Below are 22,758 nucleotides of genomic sequence, written 5' to 3'. Positions count from 1 at the left end.
CACCTTCTGAAGGCAGCCCCAGGTGTTGCACCGTGGGACGTTCGGTGCTTCCAAAGCCAGCTGCTGACTGGCAGAATCGGATTCTTCCCTGCCAGCGCTTGGGCATTACTGGCAAGAGTGATTCAAGACGCGGGCTGGTTTAGCTTCCCTAGCACTTCAGTCTCCAACTCCTGGAAGCAAGATGCGGCCAATGCTGGGGCACCACAACGCGTGTCGCGTAAGTAGCCCAGAACTTCTGTCATCAGACACAGGTATGTTCATTTAGAAGTAATTTTAATTGCATTTAATAAATGAATGATACAGATTTTGATTTTAAAAAAATAGAGTTCTCTAACTGCAGAATCTCTTATTTTAAGCATTTAACAACCATATTGAAAAAAACACAAGTCTCCTTTGCTGTCCATTCCCTTTATCTAACATAGAATGTCTCCTCCTCCTAGATGGTTTTGAAATAAAATGGGGATTTTTACTTTTTCTGAGTTCCGTACATGGCAGGTGCACAGGTCTGGCTCTACCCTTACAGGCCTGTTCAGAAACCAGAGCGGAGGGTGTCATTCCCTTCGCTGCAGCAGGTGAGGAGCAGGGTTGCCCACCGGCACACGCAGCAGGCGAGCGATGCCTCCGAGCAGGACAGCTGCCCGAGCCTGGAAGGCTGAGAGAACCTGTCAGTGATGAATTGAAGTGGGGATCGTGGTGTGATGGACGAGAGCCAGCTGTCCACGCTGCTGGGGGAGCCACCGTCCCCTCCGCTCTTCCGAAGGTAGTGCTGATCCAGCTACACTGACTGGCGTGGGCAAGGGAAAAAATAGGGATGTTCATGCATTTTCTCCGGACGGGTCTAACTCCAGGCTCGGGTACGTGTCAAAGAGGTGACGATTCCACGCCCCAGTGTGGGCACTGCGGGCAGCGCTCTTGCCAAGTACCGTAAATGGCTGCCTAGAGGAAATCTGCTTTTCTGGGCCATGGCTGCCTTTGTGCCTCTGTGTTGCTGCGCTGTCTTTGTTTCACTTCCACAACAGTACGACTGAAGCAAATACAGTTCGTGAGGTTCCTCTTACAGTCGCTCCGTCATTGCTTGCCATTTTCCTCCTTTATACCGTCCATATTTAATAATAAATCAGCTTCGTGTTAAAAATATGAGTCCCTTTTGTCCTCTGCTCAGGTAATAAGACAACTGCAGATACTTTATATTTGCTAGCAACAGGGAGCAGGTTAGAAACCTGCAGCCGTTTCCAAAGACGGGCAGACACCTGTGTTCAGCCAGGAGTCAGCTGCCCAGCAGTAGCACTCACAAAAATAACTCACTTTAACACAAGCAGTCTTACTTGAAAAGAGCTGCGCCTGTCAAAGTTGGTGAAAAGCAGCCATGACCCGTGCCATAGTCTGGCGTGACATCACGATGACAATTCTGCATGAGCGTATTAATCCAGTTTTCACTGTGAATGTTTTGCGGCACACCTGGGCAGAAACCACGGCCGTAAGCGCCAGCAGGCCTGTGCCTGGGCATCGGGGTACATGGCCAGCTGCCTGGGCAGACGTTCACCTCGTGTTTCGGCAGGGAGGGCGAGCTGCCTGGCTCACGGCGCGGGGCTGGCTTTCCACCTGCCGCTGTCTGAACCGTAACTCACAACAATGGTATCCAGCACTTGTGAGGAGAAACTGCCACTCCAAAGAAATGCAGTCTCACTAAGAAAAAACAATCTGAGATGGAGTGTTCCTACAGATCTGTGCAGGTCACGGCGGGGAAAACCTCCGTATGCTTTAACTTCTCACTTTAAAGTGCATCGCAAGGAGCTGTGGTTTTTTGGTCTCACTCCCTCAACAGCCCAGCAGCCTTACGCAGCTGAGCTGCCATTCACCTCAAGGTGTAAATACCAGTTTGAAACTATCTAATGTAGATATTCAAATATCCCATAATGCCAGTTTCCCACAGCAAGACTATTCCCATAAAGATACACTGTAAGTTTGTTGATGAGTATGTACAGGACTCGTGACCATTTCTATAAAGCCTGAAGATTCTCACAACCAGGGCCGAGGGTGGGCGCGCCCGGCTGGCCTGGCCGCTGCAGCCAGCGGCGGTGGGAGTACCCTGCCGCCCGGACCCTTCGCTCCAGCCCAGCCGTGGAAGCAGGGCCGAGCTGACACCTGGGCTTTGCTTCCTTGCGGGCTCGCGTACGGCGCTGCTCCTGGAGGGAAAACAATTTCCACGGGCTTCAGTACAACACTCCTGCGTTCTGCGCGTGCCCTCCTAGCCAGCGCGGGTCTGTCGCACGCCCTGCCCACAGGCGAGAGCCGAGGCGTGTGCTTCAGCGCTGCGGGCAGGGCTGTGCCCGGAACGGGGCTGACCGATTCCTTCAGCTGGACGCAGGTCTTTGGCCGGCTCGCGCGCTTCTGTTGGGGGTTACTCACTGCTTTGGACACGGAAGCTTCCGCCTTAGTGTTAGATACCATTTGACGGTGAAGGTTCTTGGCAGTCTTCGGCTGTGTGCCGCCACCAGTAACATTACTTCTGTGGTGTTTTACTTTGGGTTGCTTTTTCTTCTCTTCCTTTGATTTTTCTACAATGCCGTCTAGCAGTCCTTTTGCTGCAGCACGAGCTAGAATGTCTTTAGTAGACACATTTTCAGAAAAATCTTTCTGAAAATTTCAAAGGAAAACAACAATAAATCTAAGCCACAACACGAGCTCTAAACTCACTACTTAAATCCCAGATTCCTCAGAATTCATTCCATGAGAAAACGACAGCAGAATCTAACAGAAAGACTGAACTCCCATGTGATAAATGCTAACTGAACTATTTATTTGAGAAATTAAGAATGTGACTGTTGTGACGAGTGGTATCTGAGCATCTGCTCCTCAGAGACTTTGCACTCGACAGGCCTGAAGAGGAGAAACTGAGTTCTGGACTTGGTACTGCACGTCTCCCACACTGACTTGCTCTGTAACGCATCTGTAATAGCACATGTATGTGTGTACCTGTGGGTGTATCAGAAATAATTACTAAAATACAGACGTATCAATAACATTGAACATGAATAATTTTCATTATAATGAAAATCCTTGCTCATAATATGTAAGCAAGGAACTCTCAAGCTAGATTAACTAGGAACCAGGTCAATAAACAAGTATGTAAAGAGAAGCAATGGGCAAGAAACCATTTACAATGAGGGTGGCGAAACACTGGCACAGGTTGCCCAGAGAGGTGGTAGATGCCCCATCCCTGGAAACATTGAAGGCCAGGCTGGATGGGTCTCTGAGCAACCTGCTCTAGTTGCAGATGTCCCTGCTTGTTGCAGGGGGGTTGAGCTAGATGACCTCTAAAGGTCCCTTCTAACCCAAAGCATTCTATGATTCTATCAATGAGCCAAGAAGAGGAGCAGGTACCTGAAAACCAGAAACTGCAGTTGAAATGCTGCTCAGTGTACAAGATTTATGCCTGACAGAAACCACTCATTATTTCCAGGGTCACCTAAAAGCTGGCCACTGATGCCATGAGGAGCAGCTGGTTCTGTCCAGTAGAACCTGACTCAAGAATTATTCAAATCAACTATAACTGAAACAAGTGTTTCTTTGGAGGGAGGGAGAGAATATGGTAGACAGATGTACACAGCGTGATTAACTACAACTTACTAGCTCAGGGAGCCAGTTTAAAACATACTCTGCATTGCAAAGAGGTCAATAATAGATAACTTGAAAGGCTTTTCATGTGTGATTCTCTAATAAAATCATCCTCTTCTAATTCTCCCCACGACCCAAGCTTCTTTCAAGCACTGTAACTGCAGTATGACAGACAGAAGGTGGTACAAATAACCAAGATCTCATATCTTTAATTTTCAATGAAATCCTAATTAGCTTCCCCCTTCCCCTTTTGGTGAAAAAAGTCCTACTTTTCTCAGACACAAGAGGAAAATGTTGATGCTCAGCGATGCAAACAAGCCCTTTAAGGCATTTCTTCAGGTATCATTCCAAGACTTCTCCATTTACTCAGCGACAGCCCCCTGCCTTTCAAGCCAGATTTGTGTATGCCTTAGTTATGGAAGGAAACACATTCATACCTGTTTTATTCAAATTATAGGGAAGACTTAATCCCTACTGGTGCCACCGTCTGCTTCGACACTAGCAAATTCTGGTGAGGCATACAGACATAACAAATAAGGTCACTGAACGGGAGTGAGTCTAATCCAGCTGCGTGCTTCATTCCAAGGTGCGACAGCAACAATCTATTTCCCTCAGAAGCTCCTGCCACTGACTTAGATCAAGACACCGCTCTGACCGCAAACAGCTCCAGACAAAAAGGCACCCGCTGGAAAGCTCTGCTCAGCGTAAAACTCTACGAGCTGCACATTTCAACTGCTCGCCTATTCTTTGGTCTTTTCAAGACAACTAAACAAGAGACAAGAGGGTTTTTTAACGTTCCGTTTCATGTATTCTTTTGTGGAAAATGGCAAGGCTCCTTTTCTGTGACGCGTTTTTACATGGTGTTTTTCTTAGCTTACCTCTCGTGCCAGAACAGCTAGAAAACAGCAACCGGAAAATTCTGATGGCTCCATTTTGAAAAAAATTTCAGTGGAAGTCTTTGAATTGGAGCAGGTAGAAAAAACAGGAGGAATAAGCCTGTAAAAAATAAACAAATGAACAGAAGATAACGTTTAAGGATATAAAAGGAAATAAACAAGGACATATTAAAAGTAATGTCCAAGTTATGTCTTTCAGTGACACTTTACAGAGCCTTATCTTAATTTTTTAAAACTGCAATTCAAGGAAGACATGAGAATTCATCTTTTTAAAAATCATTCTTGTTTTTTATTTTTTTCCAATAATTCCATTTTTCCCCAATAATTAAGTATATTAATCACCAGGTAATAAAGGTGCGGTAACATTATTAACAACTACGTTATTTCTCAGGTCTGCAATTACTAGATTATCAAGTTGTCCATGAAGTCGGGGAATGCTCTGAAAACACGGAGCAGTACACAGAAATTGCAAAGGTGTTGACTTTGAGTCATTAAGTATATGCTCATAATAAATAATATACCTATCTAAGCTAAAAATCGTAAGTTAGAAAAATGTGCCCATTTGTAATAATTGAGTGCTGCGTTTTCAAACTTACAGCATCAGTGAGGAAGGAAGCGCTAGCCTTCTCTCCTGTTCTCCCTGGATTCCACCAATCCCTAGCTGTTACAGACAGAATCACAGAATCACAGAATGGTAGGGGTTGGAAGGGACCTCTGTGGGTCATCTAGTCCAACCCTCCTGCCGAAGCAGGGTCACCTACAGCAGGCTGCACAGGACCGCGTCCAGGTGGGTCTTGAATATCTCCAGAGAAGGAGACTCCACAACCTCCCTGGGCAGCCTGTTCCAGGGCTCCGTCACCCTCAGAGGGAAGAAGTTCTTCCTCATCTTCAGACGGAACTTCCTGTGCTTCAGTTTGTGCCCATTGCCCCTTGTCCTGTCACTGGGCACCACTGAAAAGAGTCTGGCCCCATCCTCCTGACACCCATCCTTCAGATATTTGTAGGCATTTATAAGGTCCCCTCGCAGCCTTCTCTTCTTCAGGCTAAACAAGCCCAGCTCCCTCAGCCTCTCCTCGTAGGAGAGATGTTCCACTCCCCTCACCATCCTCGTAGCCCTGTGCTGGACTCTCTCCAGCAGCTCCTCATCTTTCTTGAACTGGGGAGCCCAGAACTGGACACAGTACTCCAGATGGGGCCTCACTAGGGCAGAGTAGAGGGGGAGGAGAACCTCCCTCGACCTGCTGGCCACACTCCTCTTAATGCACCCCAGGACCCCACTGGCCTTCTTGGCAGCCAGGGCACACTGCTGGCTCATGGTCAACCTGTCATCCACCAGCACACCCAGGTCCCTCTCTGCAGAGCTGCTCTCCAGCAGGTCCACCCCAAGCCTGTACTGATGCATGGAGCTGTTCCTCCCCAGGTGCAGGACCCTGCATTTGCCCTTGTTCCTCATCAGGTTCCTCTCTGCCCAACTCTCCAGCCTGTCCAGGTCATGCTGAATGGCAGCACAGCCTTCTGGTGTATCCACCACTCCTCCCAGTTTTGTCATCAGCAAACTTGCTGAGGGTACACTCTAACTCTTCATCCAGGTCGCTGATGAAGAAGTTAAACAAGGCTGGGCCCAGTACTGACACGCCTCAAGGACTTGGCTCGTACGGCTGCTAAACCAGTACTAAGCTGTTTCCGTACAGAAAAACGCTATCAAAATGTCCTGAACACAATTTTTATCCCCCGCTCCCCCCTCGCGTTGCCTGAGGACTGGAAGATACAGCCCCTCCTCAGTGCTCCACTGATCCTCTTGGAACAGAACTCGTTCAAGGATGGTTACAGAGAAATGCATTTCGTGTTTGTAAGCAATATCCAGATTTGGCCGGCTACTCCATTGCTAATGGGAAGTCTGCAAAACTGTTTGTTCCCAAGTCTTCACCATAATCTGAATTTTTTTGTAAGTACCTCAGAACTTAGTAAAACAGACTACAAGGCTCACATCCTCCTTGCATTACTAAATAAAATTCTATGCCCAGAGACACACAGGAGATTTTTGCTTTTAGATCTGGTCATCCAATGTAAAAGAAGTGACAATCTTTACTTTGATTGACGTATACAGATGACTGTGACCAGGAATCCCTTTCATGGATGGTCTGGCTCTGAAAATTGATGCAGAAATTAAATCTGATAAGCCAAAGGGAAATGCATGGCTTAGCATCTCCTCCATGCGCACCTGTTTGCCATGTGTACCCTCAGGTAAGGTAAAGCCTTTGCTGTAAACTGTTTGCCATGTCCTTCAGGTAAGCTCAGCTTAGACAGCGGGTACATGTTTGAAACCACCTTGACGACGTCACAGCCCCAAGCCCAGCTGTACGACCCCAAACTCCAGCACAGCCTTATTTTGTTCAGCCCCACTCCAGAGTAATGCCAGCAGATACAACACACATAAGCACAACTTCTGTAAGAGCTTCCTGAAAGCTCTCAATTTTCTTGGAAAAAGAAACTGATATTAGGCAGATCTGTGCTGAGCACACGGGACATTTTATTAGCATAACTCACCTCTCAGAGCCACTCCTGTGAACACAGGGGCTAGTAATTCTGCAAGAGTTTTTCATTCTATCCTGCATTCTAGTAGTCAAGTAAGTTACCTAATTAATTCTAAGGAGCCCGTAAAAGGAACTGTCGTAAGTAGTACATGCATCGTAAATGGCTTGAGCTTTCATCTTAAGACAAGCATAATCACAGTCTGTACTTTATTTATGGTGTTCTGTTACTGCTCTGTTCATGCTGGTTACTGGCAGCTTTATTGTGGCAAGAACGAGGCATGAGAACATCCAGGATATGTGTGACAGGGAAGGAGGAAGTGATTCTGGAATCGTCATTTATGAAGTTCAATCAGTCTTCAGTCACAAATTTACTCAAAAATCCTGATGTAATTTTGTTCTCCCTTTCTGACCATCTGAAATTGCCTTGTATTTGAAAGTAAAAGTACGATTTGGTGGTGTAACAAGTTTCACAATGTTTCTGCAAAACACTGAATAGATTTGTTTTGGCTTTGGGGGGGGAGCAGTGTTTTAGACAATGGGGACATTTTTTCTGAAAAAATTAAAGCTCTGGGAAAAAAGGTCAGATTTTTAAAAATATATAAATTCTGTAATATATGTAACGAATTTATGTATTATTTGTGTTCAAATAATTCAGAGAACATTATGTTCCAAGGTCCCCCTAGTTCTCCCCATAGGGTAATAGCTGCGTAGAAGTCAAGACATGCCAGGCTTCAGAAAATTTCAAATCCCAAAGGAAAACACAGTTTACAGCAAGAGTCCATAAATGCTTTTGGACTAGCACAGCATCGCTGGCAAGACATACCCTGATTTCATCCCATTTAGCATAAAATTTTAAGCAGGTTGCTCTTTTCTATTGGTGATTTGCAAGAAAGATGCATTTTGTTGTACTGTATCTTAACGCTACGCATAACACACCTCTCTCAAAAATTCTGTGGACTGGCCACAGTTAATATTTACCATTTTAATCATGCAAAATTTTAATACACTGAATGGTATCTTGAACCACAGTACCTTTCCCCATGATGGCCAAGTCATTAACATCATCTAAGATAATACAAAATTGAAAAATACAGTATTACTCCCCTATGCTTTTGGCAACATAAACTCTTAACCTGCATCCTCTAAGCGACTGTTACAGCTATGTGCAAGCACGTGCCAACTGTTTGCATTTATCCGCTGTGGCTGAAAGTCCAGAAAGAACCTGTCAGTCTTTTAACAACTGCTCCAGCCGACAGGTCGTGTATGATATAAAGTATACACAAACGCATACTTTTTTCATATGTATTTGTTACCATTGCACAGGATGTTCTCTTACTGCAACCTGTCCCCCCTTGTATTCATCTGAATACAAGGATGAGCAATCCTACAGCAGAGGTTCTTATTCTTCCACATTATTCTCACATTTTAAGAATCTCTGAATACCGGCAGGATGAAGGTGATAGCTCTGTTAGAAGTTCACCACAATGTTATTTCCAACCAGTTTCAGATGGGAACAAAAAGATTAGACTAAAAAGTCAAGAGGATACTACTCGGCTCTCTCGTAACATTGAATGGAATGAGAGGTGGCAAAAAACTATTTTAAGTGTTAATCAAATGCAAGGTACAGATCAGTCTAGGATAAGAATTATGCTACAAATTAAAGTTGTACTTCAATTTTCCCATAGACCAAATGACTCGTTCCGTACCTATATGGTTGTACTTTATTTCCTTCCACTCCAGACTCCATTGCTTTTTTCACTACGAGTTCATTTTCTTCTGGGTAAACTGAACAAGTGCAGTAAACAATACTTTGTACTTTGTTAACTACAAAACAAACAAAAATTTTCCACTGTTCAAATTCCTCATAAATACAGTGGTTTGGTAAGGACTGAAAGCATCATAAAAATTATGCATGGATGTCACTTTTACCAACAAAATATATCCTCCTGCATACATTAATATTCAATCTCTAGTGTTTTTCAATAATTAAAATTTTTTCAAATATTCACAGGTTTCAGCACAAACACAAAGCTGCACGCAGTGTTTTCACACGGCTACCAAAGGAGGGGAAAGAAAGTGGCAGCAGGCAGACGGAGTCAGACAACATTTACAACTTTTCCAGAGCAGAGTACGACTAAGCCAGTTCTCCACACAACGCTGCAGATTATTGTGGTAATGGCTGGTGAATACTAGGACACAGAAACACCTTCAAACATGAGGAGATCATTATTTAGGGGTTTTGGTTACACACTTACTGTTAACTAACAGAGTAATCAGTGTATTTTTAACGATATAAAAACTGGTGATAGTACAATGGAATTGACAGCACAAGGTCTTCCCAGAAACCGGACAGCTAGCACACTTACATTCCATTGCGTGCATCAACTCATTCAGCTGCCTCTCAGCAAGAATATTGAGTTTATCTTCAGACACAGATCCCCGGAAAAGGTCTCTTAGCAATCCTGCATCTAAATGCAAAATTTGTTATTGCAACTTGGCGTCTTAAAATTCAGCTGTTTGTGGAAAATGCTTTGGTGACAGACCTGGTTACCACCAGTGCAGTGGGAAGGTAGGTTTTACAAACTACAATACTCAGGAGTGCCTACATGATTCTTCTTCCCCTCTTTACCCATAATTACTACTGCCCCTTATTTGCTTCTCTTTAATGAAAATTGTACAGTGAACAGACTTACACAAATAGTCAATAAAGGAATGTAATCAACAGAAAATTATATATACATTGGTATCTTGAAATAAATGTTCTGTCTATAGACTTTTTACTTTAAAAGATGGGCTATATGCACTCTGCTCCTCAGAATAACCCTCAAACTTCATGCTGTCAAACTGAAGCAGACACACAGAATTATGCAAGTTATTTCATATATACGTTTTGTAGTATTTAAAATAAGGAAGGGCTTTTTCATAAAATGATACAATTTACTGGAGCAGCTACAATGTCCAGACCACAATACTTGAATCCTATTTCTACCAGAAAGCAGGAGCTAGCTATTGCACCAAAAGTTACCTCCATTTTCATTTAAAATAAAGTCTATTGGATTGCCAACACCCAGCCCAGAGCACGGCGGCAGCAGCAAAATAACTGTTGCTTTCTGAAGTCTCGGGTCTGTTGGTCCAGTCTCAGTAAAGTCTTCATGTAACAACTGAATATCTGGAAAAAAGGGGAAAGCTCCACAGTTCTACGTGCAAGCAAGCCCACACAATTTCAGTGTGGTAACGGTGAAGAGACAGCGGTGTTACGCAGCCTTCCACAGAGCTAGAGCCTGCCAGACCCAGACCCTCCCTGCTGATTTCAAACAGGTCGAAGGACTGGCTAGAGCTTGGGGTCTCCCACTGGGAAGGCTGCTAGCAGGGCTCCAGAGCCTTGCTGCGCTCTGTTCTGACCGTGTCCTCCGGGTAAACTGGACAAGCGCACGTGCTTTGGGTTAACACTCAAACAGCTGAAAATCAGACGGAAAGCAACAGCCAAGACACCAAATAAACACACCCAAGAGTTCCCAGCTACCATCTACACCTACTGCTATACAGTCAGTACTTACATGGGAAAATTTACCCTGGCATTTCAGAGCCTGCACCTATGACGTGATTAAGGTGCAGCCTCTGGTGAACTTGACTGTAGCTGAACAGCTATCAGTTCACCTTGTGACAAATAATAAGTTGTTACTGCCCTCCCTGAGTCCTCAAACAAGGGATCTCTGAATTCTGACAGAATTATGCCATATTTACAGATAGCACAAACATCTATATTACAACACTTGATGCATACCAACTGTTTTAATACCTACTTTTACACCCCATGTGACTGAACAAGTTCCTCAATTCTGCTGCTTTTTCTGAAGATTTCACACCACACACGAAAACTGTGGACAAGCTGTGATTTGCCAGCACGGCCATATGGGCAATGGTCAGATGGGAACCTGCGTGAGCCGCTATGATGTCATCCCCTGTATTCAACAGCGCCTGTGCAGAGTGTACAGCGAGGCTGCAAGACTTATCCTGGAAAATAAGGACACAAACATTTAAGTATGACCAACTAATTTGGTTTCTATGAATGCCAGCCTTCTTTTCCAAATTAGGAAAGTATTTCATTGTTTTCACGACAAACGGGGAAGAAGGGAGGAGAAAAACCAGTCAAGCATAGCTGCTAATATGGAATTAAATCAAGTACAAAACCAAACATCTTACTAAGTCACTCACTAAATTTAAATAAATCTAATGCATAAGAAAGCATAATATCCATAGGCGAAAACAATGTAAGTGTGTACCATCCCCATAAGAAGAAACTCTTGGCAACAACCAGTTCCAGAAAAGACATAGGCCACAATATGCAGAATTCATCCTCAGAGGCAGCTTAACAGAGAAATGCAAAACTGTTCACATAGTTCTTGACTAATCATAGGAGAAATAAAACCCTTACAGATCAAAGACCAAGATTTTGCTGAAATTTGAAGAACACAGAGGGAGATTTGAATGCAGAAAGCACAGGGACCTCTCAACAAGAGTAAACGATCTCATACTACAGGTGATGAGGAGAAAAAGAGACAGATCAAACATTACCTCCATCAAACTACTTTAAAAGGCAGAGTGAAGATATGGACCACAGGTACCATGTTTTACACCGAATCTGGCAAACACAGATGATGGGGGATGGCGGGGGTAGCGCTAAGCTCTAAACCTCTAAGTTCACATCAATGTCTACACATCCACTTAGAGCACTGAAGTACCACCCTACCCCAGCAAAGAGGGATTGGAGTTTTTGAGGGCTCTGCTTCCTTGCTTTGAATGTTCTTAAGCAGTAACAGAATTTGTTCCCGTGACCTCTGGGGCTATCATGTATAGTTCTTTTCTGCAAGTCTTCTATTCAAAATGTGCATACTGAAATTGAATATTGAATACTGAACTACTTTGTAAGTTGGGTAATAAATTTTGAGGCTAAAATTTCCAGAAAATGCTCTTTGAAATGTTTCTGCTAAGCACTCAAGAATCATCAGACGCTTCAGATAATTTGTGGTGTGTGTGCTGTTGCATGGTTACGCCAAACCACCGATCCACAACAGGAACCTCCCACCAGTCTTGCCTGGAGCAGCTAATGATGGCAAGTCAGGAAGAAGACCAGGGGGGTTTATGGAGATTTAGGAACCACAACTGCACAAAATACAAAGAAGCATCATCACTCCATTGCAAATATGCAGCTGAAGAGGAAGAGCTATTGTAATATTAGCATATCGTTATCTGCAAACTGGGCTAATCCACACAGGGGTACACAGAAACTTTCCTCACATTTTCAGAAGTGAGGCTGCCTCTTCGACCACTTTTGATGTTTATTTCAACAGTTTTAAGATTAAATTTAAAACACTGTACTAACTTAATTACAGCTATCAATGATAAGCATTAACATTTGCATGCTAAATTTAGCAACTGAAACAATTTCTAACCTTCTGATTACTAAAAATGCCTAAAACCTTATGAAAGTTTTTTGCTGCCCGACTGATTTAACAGGACAGTCACACGATACATGACCTCATTCTAACGCAGAGCATTATTCTAGTTTGCAGATCATATTACTCAAGGTTGGCATCAACTCACCTGCAGTAAGAGTTTGCAATCTGCAAAAAGATCTAAATTAAGCAGCTCTTCTTTCAGAGAGGAAGGAAAAACCAATACATCATGGCAATGCTGGTCCATACAGTATGTATAACGGTCAAAGTCTGACACAGATTCAACTCTTGTGAATCCTTTCGTCTTCAAATCTCTGAAAACATCTTGAGGGCTGTTAACATACAACTCTGACCATTAAATATACAAGAGTTACTTAAGCAATATAGTTCACATTGATTATATGGATTTTTGCCTTTTATTTTTTTAGTGTGTGTATATACATCTGCATATATACACACACACACATATATACATATAAAATGAAACACCACCTAATGCAGGAGGGGAATTCATTCTATTTTAGGCATATAAATTCTGGTTTGAAACAATTAAGTTAGTAAGCCTGATAAAATAAATTAAGGAAGAGGTATGTGTCTCCAGGGGATGATTCAAAGCATCAAAACATAAATGTCCATATGCTCAGCAGACACTGTAACAAATTTACTGCTGGAACCGTTTAGTTCTTTCAATTGCTTTCAATTTAGCCCAGCTCGCCAATGAATTTCATGGCTGATAATGGAAATAATCCTTGTGTAAATGTAATGAAGGCATAAATGCTGAGGTCTGCAATTCGTTTACCATAAATATTTAAAGGTATATACATCAAGACTTGTTTGTTGAAATGCACTTTCAGACACTGACATAAGCTTATATGGTACATTAAACGTAGGATCAACGCAGCAGCTTTTAGTTCAATCTTATTTAAGGGTTGCAAAATCACAACCAGAGCAAGACACCCCTATCTTGAAGAGCCTACAACCTAAGCACAGAGCATTGGTCCAAGAGTACGAAAATAAAATTATTGAAAACATAATAAAATGGATTACCTGTCTAACAAAACAGATAACAGGATAACCTGGTATGGTTCATGTATCAGTTAGAAGAGAACTAGGAACACCAGTGCTACATATATAGCAGCCCACTGAATATAAGGATTTTTAAAATACTATTTTTATTTCAAGTTTACACTATCCTTACAGAATAAACACCAGTTTTAAGTATTGTATCTGTCTTAATGCCCTTTGCCAAGGTTATGGCTTACAGTAATCCATCCACCTTTAAGGAAGTTTTCTCCTTCTCATCAGAGTTTACTCACCCATATAGTTTTTTCTAACTTTATTTCCTCATTTAGTTGGTGATAGACCCACATAAGCAACAGAATAGTAAGAAAAAATGTTTCGCAACTTTGTCACAGTTTATGAATACCATTACTGCAAGATACAAAAACTACAATGGCACTGGACTAAGCAGAATTTACTGTAAGAAACTTAAATTACTGGTTAGACAATAACACGGAAATTCTAAAACAAGTGTGTAGCAAACTATATCACTTCACATGTAAAAACATCGATATCAGATGACACTTTAAAGACCTTACCTGATTTTAAAAGTGTTTATCCAAACACATAAAGGTAAAGCAGAAGCCCTTTGTTCCTGCTTCCGTATGCTTTCTGGTAGAATGTATTCAACTGAAAGAGCATCATGTTTGATGCGACATCTTGCTAGCGCAGCTGCCAATTTGGTCCTAAAACTACAAAAACACAGTCACAAGTTTAGTCACAGTTTTATAAATGTTTACATCAGCTATTAACATGCAACATTTCCATTACAATACTATCTTGCTCGGAAACCAAAACCAGAAGTGAGGCCTCATTTTGCAAGCTGCTACAGAAAATACAGTTATAGGACATCTTCTACCCCAGACAACAGTAGATGCAAGGTAGGAGTACATAGCTAAGATTGTTTTACTTAAATGCACACGGCACTGGAATTATGACAGATGACTCTCGAATACGCCAATGTTCTCAGACAGCTAAAAAACAACGCAAACATGCTTTGGAACTACAATCTCTGGAACACAATCATCAGATTTTTTTGCATGTTTGAAGATTTAAACACACGTATATGCAGAACGAGCATTTGATGAAAGCTGACCTCTAAATGGGTACAGAACCAACACAGCTACGATGGCAACCAGGAGTCAGTTTTATTACTATTACATGAAAATGTCAGAGGAAATATTCCCAGTCTTTCCTTCCCACAAGCTTTATGCATAGTCTTGATATGTGATAATTCAAACCAAATGCACATTGCTGGTCAGCTACTTCAGATCTCAAGGTATATTACTTACTGCCCTCCAGAAACACCTTGCACTTATGACACGCATGAACTTTTTAGGCTGTTCAGCTATCCAGCAGCAACACAATTTTGTCCAACAAATGCCTGTTGAGTTCGTCAACAGACTGACAAAAGAAATACTTGAACACTAATTAAAAGGTTTATTTTACATATCCTCTTTTTGTTGTTGTAATTGATTAAAATAATAGATACTTAACAAACTTCCCTAACAGAAGTATTGGTAAATAAGTGGATGTTATTCCATTCCATGACCCCTTGACTCAATTACACTCGTACGTAGGAATGTTTAGTGAGTATTTAATTTCTTTTCTAAAATTATATGAAAAAAGTTTCAACAACTCCAAAATAAGGCAAGATTCTAGCAAAATAATCCACAATATAAAGATGGTTTGTTAGCTGCATTTTTCTTAACTATAGGAATATGAAAGTTTCCCTTCAAACTAGGTTCTCATTAAAAATAAAAACAAAGCCCACAAAATTTGGAAATTAAAGACGTGTAATAATTATAAAAAAAAGGCGCAGTTAGACAAATCTGTATTTCTGCTAATAGGTATCAACAAAAAAAATTCGCTGCATGTATACCTGTACAGGTAACGCTCTATTTTCCGAACTTCTGCTACAGGTTCCTCTTCATCAAAGATCTCTCGTGCTTGAAACTTTCGGTCTTGTAGGTCATAAAGCATCACAACAAGCAAGCTGGTTAATTCATCTGGCTGCAACAGAAAATCAGCTGGATAGAGAAAGTGACACAAAGCATGCCTTACTTCTGCACAACGATCCACATCAAACAGCAGTCTCCCATGTAAGAGGCATTAAAAACTCCAATGAAATGCTTATTTGTAAGGCTATGAAAGTAATTCCTCATGGAGAGTTAGTGAAACACTGAAGAATTTTTTAAAAACTCAAATACACAACTTAAAAGTTATTTAGCTTATCAAAATTAAAAACATTCACCATACACACAGATAATGTACTATACCTTAACAACTTTTAAAGTTATCAGAGTTTAAACTCTGAAATTATTTTCTCCTCATAAAATAGTTCCTTGAATAGCTAAGCTATCAGTTTGTCTCTTGCAGCGTTCTTTGGTGTATAACAACCGATAAGCTCATTTATGATAACCATTCTGCAGTCGGGACATACACAAAATCTCCTTCCCACGTCTAAATGTTTAAACTAGGGAGCATCACCTTCTTGGGGACTGTAAGTAACAGCACTTCAGTTACTCCTGTCTACCTCTTTTCATGAAGTTCCTACAGTTCTTATGCCTTCGAAAATTCTACCTTCTCATAAGTATGACTGAAATTCACTAGAAAACTCAAGTTACTAGGGAAATACTACGAAATACAAAATGCTGACATGTAGTTCTTACTTCCTTACAAAAACAAGCCAAAAATCAAATGTGTTAGATCATTTGCCTGCTCACATCTACCTCCACAAATAACATCAGTTCAAATTAATCTTGTAATTTCCCAAGGCATCAAAGACTAAACTGGAAGGAATAGCAAATCACTCTGCCAGCTCTAGATCTTCTTTTCATGTCAAAGCAGGAAAGCATGCTGAGAGAGTCAACTGGACTAATTTTTGCCAGTATAATTATTTGTACACAGTACAGGTTGCCCAGGAAATGAAACACGGGTTCAATGCCCTCTTTTATCTGATGGGGTTCACTTCGTGCTTTCCAACTCCCACGGACAGGAAAGGAACACGACTTTTTTTCCCCCCACTCACAAGGGGACACAGCTGGGAAGCAAAGCACATGGACAGGGACTGGCTCATGGACAACATCACTGAGTAAGCATCAAGCTGCAAGAAGCATTTTGGTTCACTCTCCTACCTTCTTTCTTCAAAGGTTCTGATTCTCAGCAGTAAGGTGCAACAAGAACCTCACAAAAATACACTTAGTACCTTGGAGATCAATGCTTTAGACAACTAACTAAAAAGGACAGTAATATTTCAGACTCAGGCTACCATATAGCTCAAAACAAAAGAGCTGCTTTGAAGAATGTTGCGGAATCCTTATAAAATATTCTAATTACATCAACTCAGAAAATAAAAAATTTATTTCCTCACAGAAATGTTCACTTACTATTGAATGGCATGGGTAAACACAACTATCTACCAAAAGTTCTTCAAGAAGATTTTGATCTGTGAAAAAAAAAAGAAAATATTGACAAGTTATGCTATGAAATCCACAAGATTCTATGGAAGAAAAAGAAAACTTCCTAAAGAAAAAGCTGCAAGTTTAAACATCATGAAAAGCAAGGGCAAATTCAATCACAAACAGCAACTCTAAATAAGTGTAATCCCTTTACATGAAAAAAGTAAGAGTCTAAATGTTTGATTTCATGAAATACTAACAACACTTAGATATATTTAAATATTTGAGGGACACAAGTAGTCTAGCAATAACTTGTAGTTTAACAAAAAAACCTCCCCAGATCTCTGCCGTCAGGCAGAAACTAAACACTTTTCGCTTCCCCCATATTTTCTCTGCTGCACCATTTCTGTTCGCAATTCTTGGAAAAGTTTTGTACTTACATTTTAGAGCACTGAAAGCCAGTTCATAAGATACACGCTGGGAATACTGATCTTTAAAAGTCAGCATGGGAGATGCTGAGCCATCACCATACCGCACCAATATTCTATCCTTACGCTTTTCAGTACGAATGCTTTGAAAAATCTTCGCTGCGTTTTTGTATACAGAGTCGTGATAGCCTTTCTTCCCAATCAGAGTCATTGTTCTTTTTTCAACAGATCCTTTTTCATCTGAAATTTTCATTTCACTCAAGTCTGAAGTATCATTTGTAACATCCTCACGTAAAGATATCAAGTTACTTTTAGAACCCCGCATTTTTCCAGTTGCCGATTGTATGAGTACAAGTCACAATACTGCTGCCTCTGCAAAAAACAAAGTTTGTCTCGAATTATGAAATTTTCTTTCACTGGAATACACTTTTCCCTTCATTTTCAGGTTTTCAATAGACTTTCTTTTCTTTTTCAGGCTCTAATCCTGCAAATACGTACATACACATATCATCTATACTTCTATACATCTATCATCTTACATTTAGTAGAGAAAGTAGAGAAGTATTTATAATAGTTTTCTTACCTTATTTATTTTCACTAATGCAGATGCAAAGACTAGTTACTTGTTACAAAGAGGCCACTGCTTTACAATAAATGATCCTAAACAGTCTATATGCAGAGATTTGGTTCTCTGTGTCTAATAAGAAGCATTATTATTGCAGACAGAACAGTATCTCTTACTAGGAATTCTCCTTTAATAAAAAGACACTACAGAAATTTCAAAGCAGCCATCATCTCTTCCAAAGAACAACCATCTTGAAAAGAGTTGCAGTGAATTCCACATGCTTGTCCACTAAACTGTGTATCTGTTCCTAAAAATGGATAACAGAGATTACCTAAGTGTTCATGTATTTAACGTATTACCCAAACAGCACAGTTTTAAATGCAGGAAATCTATTCTGCCAGTCTCTGAAGATATCATCCAAATCTCCACAAGCCCATGTGCATTTCTTAAGTTTTCTACACATCTTACATAAACAATAAAATAAGAATTACCTCCCCCAAAGGTGGAATCGGGCTTCAACAAAAATAAAAAAGCCCCAGTGTTAGCTGAATCCAAAAATACGCTTAAGTTTCACATAAAACCTATTTAAAGTATATCCATCACAGTGCTTGGATTTACTCTAATTGCTCTGGTTGCTATAACATGCATTTATAACGATGCTTGGAGGCTTAGAAGTCAGATTAAATGTTCAGAAGAGGGCTAAACCAAGACAAATTTAGTCACAGAGGATTTTTTTAAAGAAATAAAACTAGTCTTCCTGTCTGGGGAAGACTAATACAAAAGAACTGTGACGAATTTAGCAGCTTTAGCACAGAAAGCTAGGCACAGATCCAGTGCTGACAAATAGTTCTGGGCATTTAAGGATTAACAGCACAGAACAGCAGAATTTGTTGTTTTTGCCAGTCTAAAAACGCATCTCCGACCAAACAGAAAGGATCTTCTCTTTTGCTACATAATTTAGTTCTGCACGACCATTCTCAAGCTTTTTCCTTGCCCTACCTCCCACTCCTCAGGACTTCTCCCCGTGTCAGACATGCTTGCTCAGCATCCTTTTCTCCTCGCCCCTTTCCCGCCCCGACCACACAAAACATCGTGGCGAAGGAGGATGGCAGGACACAGGGTTGGAGGGGAACGGAGGAACACAAGCTGTCACTTCTCCAGCAGGCAGCCATGAAACCCCTCATGCTGAGCCAGCTCAAACCCCTTCTCCAGCTGAACATGGAACAGTCCATTTTAGAATATGTAGCAACTGAACTTTTGTTTGTGGTGTTGGGACTTTTCAAGACTTTTAGGGTTCCTGATTAGTTTGTGACTTCTTTGCCAAAGCCGTTCTTGCTGACCTGCAAGACACAGCACTATTCAGGTGATTTGATGAATACACTTTCCCAAAAGACAAATGACATCTCAATAAAGATGAGATGACAGTGCTCTACACTGTGCTGACACGCTGCACGGTTGCAGCACTGTAAATCATAGCTTGGATTACTGAACTCTGTGCCAAGCAGAGAACACCAAGTTTGATTAACATGAAGCTCAGCTGGCAATAATGAAAGAGAGGAAAGACCCTGCCTTTGCCTGTGGAAGAAATGAAGTGAATCTCAATCAGATTACTCAGTTCAGGGGCAAAAAATCCACAAGGTCCCAAAGAGACCACCGTTCTCCTAAAGGAGAGAATGGCCCTCAAAGTTCAGAAAGATTTTTTTTCCATTGCTTAGTTAAGAAAATCTTCAAATGAAACATGAATTTGTCATGTTAGGGGGTTGCTGAAGAGAGATGAAGAAAGAATGTGAAGATAGAAAAAAATAAAAGTTTATAATATTCCTACAACAGTCCTACAAACACTAAATCAGTCTAATTTGGACCCAAATCCAGCATCTCTCCATACAGTCTTAGCACATTGATTCAATGTTAAAAATACATACATACTCTCAGTGATCTGGCTGACTAGAGGTACAACTGCCTCATCTACAAAGCAGAAACTTGCTGTTGCAGTAAATTTTCGAAGTTCTTGGCAACATACTTCCACACTGTTTTCCTTAAACTTGATCCAATCTGCAAGTTAGATTAATAACAAGGTATGCAGAAGAAGGGAACTGAAAGACACCTGTGACAAAAATTTAATGTACAGTTACCAGACAGGTGTTCGCCGTAACACCTGAAGTTGCATGGTAAACAGCAGCCACCTATCTCAGGACAATACTGGTTGTGAAAGCACAGTAAACAGCCAAGAAAGTATCTCCCCACCTCTGCTTCCAAGTCATAACCCACTAAACTGATGACAACGATCAGGACAACACGCTGTCAGCACCGCAGTTCAACGAGCAGTACCAGCAGCACCACAAGGCAAAGGGGGTGCTTCTTGTGCCCATTATCTGCGCAGAGGGACGTACCAACCTCTCCTCTGCAGACACCTGTGTTAGGGATGCAGATAGCCTCCCGTAACACAAGTCACTGTTACCCAAGTACAAACAACAGCAATAAAGATAAGAAAATTGCAGGTTTAAAATAGCAGAGTGGGAACTAGAGAGGAGGCTGGGGAACTAAATCGGACTGTATTGCCTTACAGCTACGCAGTGCAAGGTAGGAGGCCTGGAGACATTCACAACATTTTTTCCTATCTTTTTTTCCAAAGACAGAGGAGCTCTCAGCAGCTGTGGCAGGCTCTGGATTTGAAGCGTTCAGCACGTCTCAGACTCAGCCCATGGGAAAGCCACTGGAAGAACACCTGAAAAGAATGGAGGTGGGAGAGAGAACAAAGACTTTATGCTCATTCTCTAAGGAAGTTTTTGAAGCAGACGTTTGTGGTAACCCTTTTCTCACTCCCTCAACCATCTGGGAAAAAGTAACACATCAGGTATCTGCCAGGTACTCTCACAGGACCTCCACCAAACAGAACTGTCTCAAGACCAGCAGGTTTAAATATCTAAGAGAGTTTTAATCACTGCTTCCCAATACCAGAGATACTGGCTAGAAGGGTAGTGTATCCAGTACGCTTGGCAATGGAATTGAACAAAAATTGGATTCATTTATTTCAACATTTTCAGTTTCAGGTGAAGCTGTCCACAGACTGTATGGTTTTGTAATTATGAACTACCAGCACTAGACAAATACAGTATTTGTGGTACACACCAGAGATGCATATGAATAGCAAATAAAATGTATGTTTCCAGTTTATATGCAAGTTCACTTAAGTGGAAGTTAACTAGTGTGTCATAAACAGTCAGCTTGAAGGATGGCTGCAGCTCTGACTTAATGAACTCACGTGAACAGATTTATGACATTTATTCACTACACTGCACAGTTAAGGATTTCCACACACACACACACATCAAAGTCACCAATTCCTCTGTTTATATACCAATACATGTATGTTTCTTATTTCTTCAGTTACCGCCTTCTTCAGCAGCCCCTACCATTACACAATTCAGGAAAAGAGACAAACAATGAACGACCCCACAGCATCTGTGTTGTATCGGGTACGGCCGGCAGCCCAAGCGCCCAGCACTAATTCACATCAACAGGAATTCGTGAGAAGCGGCTCTGCGAGCCCGGACATGGTTCCTCACACACCAGCAAACAGTAAATCCTTGACAGCCGCATACTGCAGGTTCTGTCTTACCCATGTTACGGGTACACACGACGGCATCTGCTAACACCGACTGTGGGATACAGGGCTTCGACGGATGGCAAAGCTTCACTGCCCCCGGTTTCAGTCAACTGAGCAGGAGGGCGATGAGTGACAGGCAGGGAAAGTAAAAAGTCAGCCACGAGACCACTCCCCGACTCCGCTTTCTTTCCGAGAAACGGTCCGCATCAACTCACAGCACAAACAGCCAGACAAAAAAAGAAAAAAAAAGAAAAAAAGGAACTTCTTTGCATAAACGTGCAAAGGGTTTCTTGGAACACTGGGCTGCCAGGCCTTAAAGAACAACCGACCGCCCCAAAACCCCCCAGGCGCGGACGGAGCGGCTCCTACGGCCCTTCCCCTCAGCGGCAACTCAACGGCCCTTCGCTCCCCTCACGGGCTCTCTCCCTGAGGCCTGCCCGACGCCGCCGCCGGGCCTGAGGGGCTCCCCGGGCCAGCCCCGCCGCCGGGCAGCGGAGCAGCACCCCCCGGAGCCGCACGCCCCGCTCCCCCTTACCCCGCTCACCCTTACCCGCCGGCGAGCCGCTCTGCCCCGCCCGGCCGAGCCGCGGCCCCGGGCGCGACGGGCACCCCCTAGGCCGCACCTGCCGGGCCGCGCCGGGGCCGGGGCCCGTTGGGCGCGGGAAGAGGCGCCCCCACCCTCCGCGCTCCGGCGGGGGGCTCCGCCCGGCCCTCTGCTCCGCCTGACCGCGCCGGCCGCCGGCAGCAGCCCAACCCACCGACCCCCGCGGGGCGGGGCATTGGTTCGGGTCCCGGCGACCGGGTGAGGCGGTGTCGGGCTGCGGCGGCCTCCCGTGGGGCTGGGCTGCTGAGGGGGGTCCGGGGCTCCGGGTGCGGGGCCAGGCCGAGCCCTGCCCGACAGAGAGTCTCCGAGAGTCGCCTGAGGGGGGGAGAAGCCGCCGTGAAGTGGCGAGGCCCGCCCTGGCGTGAGGTACGCGCCCCGAGGGTGGCCGCCGCCGCGCCGCTGCGAAAAGCCCCGCCGCGGGAGCCGGAGCGGCTCGCGTGTTCCCTTGTTACGGTTTGTTTGCTGCAAAAAGTTGTTTAATTCCCCGAAACCAGGGCTAATTCTTGTAAGCTCTGTGACCACTTCGAAAAAAAAAATTTATTACCCTGCACTCGCGGTTCTGACTGCATCAAAATATCACCAGTTACGGG

The 22,758-nt window shown here is 42.8% G+C and overlaps 1 protein-coding gene across 5 annotated transcripts; it reads right to left on the bottom strand.

Moving 5' to 3' along the window:
* Window positions 1-320: 320 nt before the first annotated feature.
* On the bottom strand, window positions 321-22,055 carry NSUN7 (NOP2/Sun RNA methyltransferase family member 7). Of its 5 annotated transcripts, none has more exons than XM_075420742.1 (15): window positions 21,577-21,889; window positions 20,522-20,682; window positions 19,884-20,009; window positions 17,976-18,264; window positions 17,405-17,764; window positions 16,953-17,011; window positions 15,446-15,576; window positions 14,103-14,255; window positions 12,653-12,836; window positions 10,852-11,062; window positions 10,074-10,217; window positions 9,415-9,516; window positions 8,755-8,872; window positions 4,497-4,614; window positions 322-2,637 (listed from the first exon to the last, which is right to left on the bottom strand). In XM_075420742.1, exons 5-15 carry the CDS (start codon window positions 17,715-17,717, stop codon window positions 2,020-2,022), a joined length of 2,151 nt encoding a protein of 716 aa, XP_075276857.1. In that variant the 5' UTR covers window positions 17,718-17,764; window positions 17,976-18,264; window positions 19,884-20,009; window positions 20,522-20,682; window positions 21,577-21,889; the 3' UTR covers window positions 322-2,019. The 5 variants fall into 5 exon arrangements, with proteins under 5 accessions (XP_075276859.1, XP_075276857.1, XP_075276858.1 ...); XM_075420746.1 differs by lacking the exon at window positions 322-2,637 and adding an exon at window positions 2,691-2,976 and having other exon boundaries at window positions 21,577-22,055; XM_075420743.1 differs by lacking the exon at window positions 19,884-20,009.
* Between the last annotated feature and the right edge of the window lie 703 nt (window positions 22,056-22,758).

Source organism: Opisthocomus hoazin, chromosome 5, assembly GCF_030867145.1.
Source record: "Opisthocomus hoazin isolate bOpiHoa1 chromosome 5, bOpiHoa1.hap1, whole genome shotgun sequence".
NCBI classification, from domain to species: Eukaryota; Metazoa; Chordata; class Aves; order Opisthocomiformes; family Opisthocomidae; genus Opisthocomus; species Opisthocomus hoazin.
This window is presented reverse-complemented; position numbering and strand designations above follow the sequence as displayed.